We start from the raw sequence: 2,525 nt of genomic DNA, 5'->3' as shown, positions 1-2,525 counted from the left end.
TGGACTGGACCTGGGCCAGAGCTCTGGACCAGATCTGGACTGGACCTGGACCGGACCTGGACCAGCCCTGGACTGGATCTGGACCAGACCTGGGCCAGAGGTGGGCCGGACCTGGACCGGACCTGGGCCAGAGCTGGGTCGGACCTGGAACGGACCTGGACCGGACCTGGACCGGACCTGGAACGGATCTGGACCAGACCTGGGCCAGAGCTGGGCCGGACCTGGACCGGACCTGGAACGGATCTGGACCAGATCTGGACCAGATCTGGACCGGTACTGGACCGGCCCTGGACCGGATCTGGACCGGACCTGGGCCAGAGCTGGGCCGGACCTGGACCGGACCTGGGCCAGAGCTGGGCCGGACCTGGACCGGACCTGGAACGGATCTGGACCGGACCTGGGCCGGACCTGGACCGGACCTGGGCCGGACCTGGACCGGACCTGGAACGGACCTGGAACGGATCTGGACCAGATCTGGACCAGATCTGGACCGGTTCTCTGTCATAAAACATTTTAAGGAAGGTCAGTTCTGCCGAGTTTGCGCATATCTAGAGCCGGCCTGTCTCTCTGCTGTCTGTCCCTGCTCGTCCATCGCCGGTTCTCATTGGTGGATGGAGCCGTTACCCCCATCACCGTGACAACACTAACCACTGGACCGGTTCTGCACAGTGACTGGTTTTACTGGTTTGTCCAGCAGAATCATCTGGAAGCTTGTGGATCTCTGAGGACTCGATCGGCTCCGGTTGCTCTCTGGTACCTTCAGGTTGTTGTAGGCCAGATCTCCTGTTGCCACATCAGGCGTTGGGGTCTTGGGCTCCGGACCCTTCAGAGAAAGATCAGGAGTTACTCTGACTGTTTGGACTCCGGGTCCGGAGGCTGCACTGGCAGAACCGTCCCGCTCACCTTGCGCTTGGCCAGCTCCTCCATCTTGTCCAGGTTGACCTGCAGCCTCTTCCTCTCCGTCTCCAGCTCCCTCACTCGTTTCTGCAGCTTCATGAACAGGCTGATGTCCATGGCAGCCTTCTCCACTCCCATCTCCTGAAAACCCAGCAGCACACAGAATGGACCTCATCCGAACAGAACACACCTGTTCTCACGAGGCTCCGCCCCCCGACTCACGTCCACCAGCTGGATGGAGTCCTCGGTGTCTCCGACCTCGGACATGGACACGGACGGGTAGTTGGAGTCCGACTCCAGGCTGCTCTGGTTGGACGGGTTCCTGTGGTGGCCGGGTTGGAACTGGAGGGAGAGATGGACTGATGAGCTTTGGTTCTGGTTCTGTTAGACATGGTCCAGTAGTCCTGATCCAGACTAATGGATCGGATCAGAGATCCAGAACCTCCGACAGATCGGTCTGTAGAAGACCAGAACTGTTGTTTTGTTTCTGGTCGTTTTCTGATTCAAAGTTCTGGATGGATCTGAAAACCCGGTCCGGCCCGCCTCCTGTGGCAGAACCAAACTCCTGTTCTCATCCAGTCAGGGTCACCAGAACCGGCCTGATCTGGGTCAGGATCATCAGAACCAATCCGGGTCAGGCTCATCAGGACCGGTCCGGGTCGGGATCATCAGGACCGGTCCGGGTCGGGATCATCAGAACCGGTCCGGGTCGGGATCATCAGAACCGGTCCGGGTCGGGATCATCAGAACCGGTCCGGGTCAGGATCATCAGAACCGGTCCGGGTCAGGATCATCAGAACCGGTCCGGGTCAGGATCATCAGGACCGGTCTGGGTCGGATCATCAGAACCGGTCTGGGTCGGATCATCAGAACCGGTCCGGTCCAGCTCACCTTGCTCAGAGCCATCTCCTCCTTCAGGTTGTCGTATCTCAGCTCCAGCCTGGAGAACTCCTTCAGGAGGTTCTGGTACCGCTCCCGCTCCTGGTTCAGCTCCGTCTCCAGGGAGGCGCTGCTCTCCTCGGCTGGCGGACAAACAGGAACCGGGTCATGAGGGAACATGGACCGGTACCACCGGGCCTCCAGACGGAGGCGGACTCACCTGCAGAGTTCTTGGCCTGCTGCTGGATCCGTCGGTTCAGTTCGTCCTTCTCCGCCTTCAGCAGAGCGTTTTCTGCCTCCAGCTCCTCCACCCGCTGCAGAGCAGAGTTCAGAGGTCAGAGGTCAGCCGAGTCCTCCATGGATGCGTCCTGCTGCGTTCTCACCTGGTTCAGGCTGAGCTTCTCGCTGCCGTGTTCCTCCTCCATCCTCTTCCTCTGGCCCTGCGCCTCCTGCAGCTCCTCCCGCAGCCTCTCCACCTCCTCCTGCAGCGACTCCACCTGGCCTCCGTCAGGCTGCTGGCTGCGGATCTGCTCCAGCTGCTTCTGCAGCTTGGTGACCTCTGACCCCAGCGAGGCGTTCACCGTCACCAGCTGCTCGTTCTGGGTCTTGAGCTCCTTGGACTGAGAGCGACAGACCTGGATGACCTGGATGACCTGAATGACCTGGGTGACCTGGATGACCTGGGTGACCTGGATGACCTGAATGACCTGGATGACCTGAATGACCTGGATGACCTGGATGACCTGGGT

At 60.4% G+C, this 2,525-nt stretch overlaps 1 protein-coding gene across 4 annotated transcripts in view; it reads right to left on the bottom strand.

Annotated features, from left to right (window-relative positions):
* Nucleotides 1–491: 491 nt before the first annotated feature.
* Nucleotides 492–2,525, bottom strand: part of myo5b (myosin VB) — a 23,841-nt gene continuing 21,807 nt past the window's right edge. The window contains exons 22-27 of one of the 4 annotated variants that reach the window (XM_015014759.1): nucleotides 2,160–2,396; nucleotides 1,997–2,090; nucleotides 1,789–1,919; nucleotides 1,120–1,239; nucleotides 904–1,038; nucleotides 492–823 (exon numbers count right to left, since the gene is read on the bottom strand). In XM_015014759.1, coding sequence (XP_014870245.1) covers nucleotides 644–823; nucleotides 904–1,038; nucleotides 1,120–1,239; nucleotides 1,789–1,919; nucleotides 1,997–2,090; nucleotides 2,160–2,396 — 897 coding nt within the window. In that variant the 3' untranslated portion in view covers nucleotides 492–643. Of the gene's footprint in view, nucleotides 824–903; nucleotides 1,039–1,119; nucleotides 1,247–1,788; nucleotides 1,920–1,996; nucleotides 2,091–2,159; nucleotides 2,397–2,525 lie in introns of all 4 variants that reach the window. The other 3 variants (XM_015014761.1, XM_015014762.1, XM_015014763.1) reach the window with 3 other exon arrangements.

This window comes from Poecilia latipinna, unplaced genomic scaffold (genome assembly GCF_001443285.1).
Source record: "Poecilia latipinna isolate Pla-1442-1.1 unplaced genomic scaffold, P_latipinna-1.0 Scaffold1846, whole genome shotgun sequence".
NCBI lineage: Eukaryota > Metazoa > Chordata > Actinopteri > Cyprinodontiformes > Poeciliidae > Poecilia > Poecilia latipinna.
The sequence above is the reverse complement of the archived record's forward strand: the minus strand, read 5'-3'. Positions and strand labels throughout refer to the sequence as shown.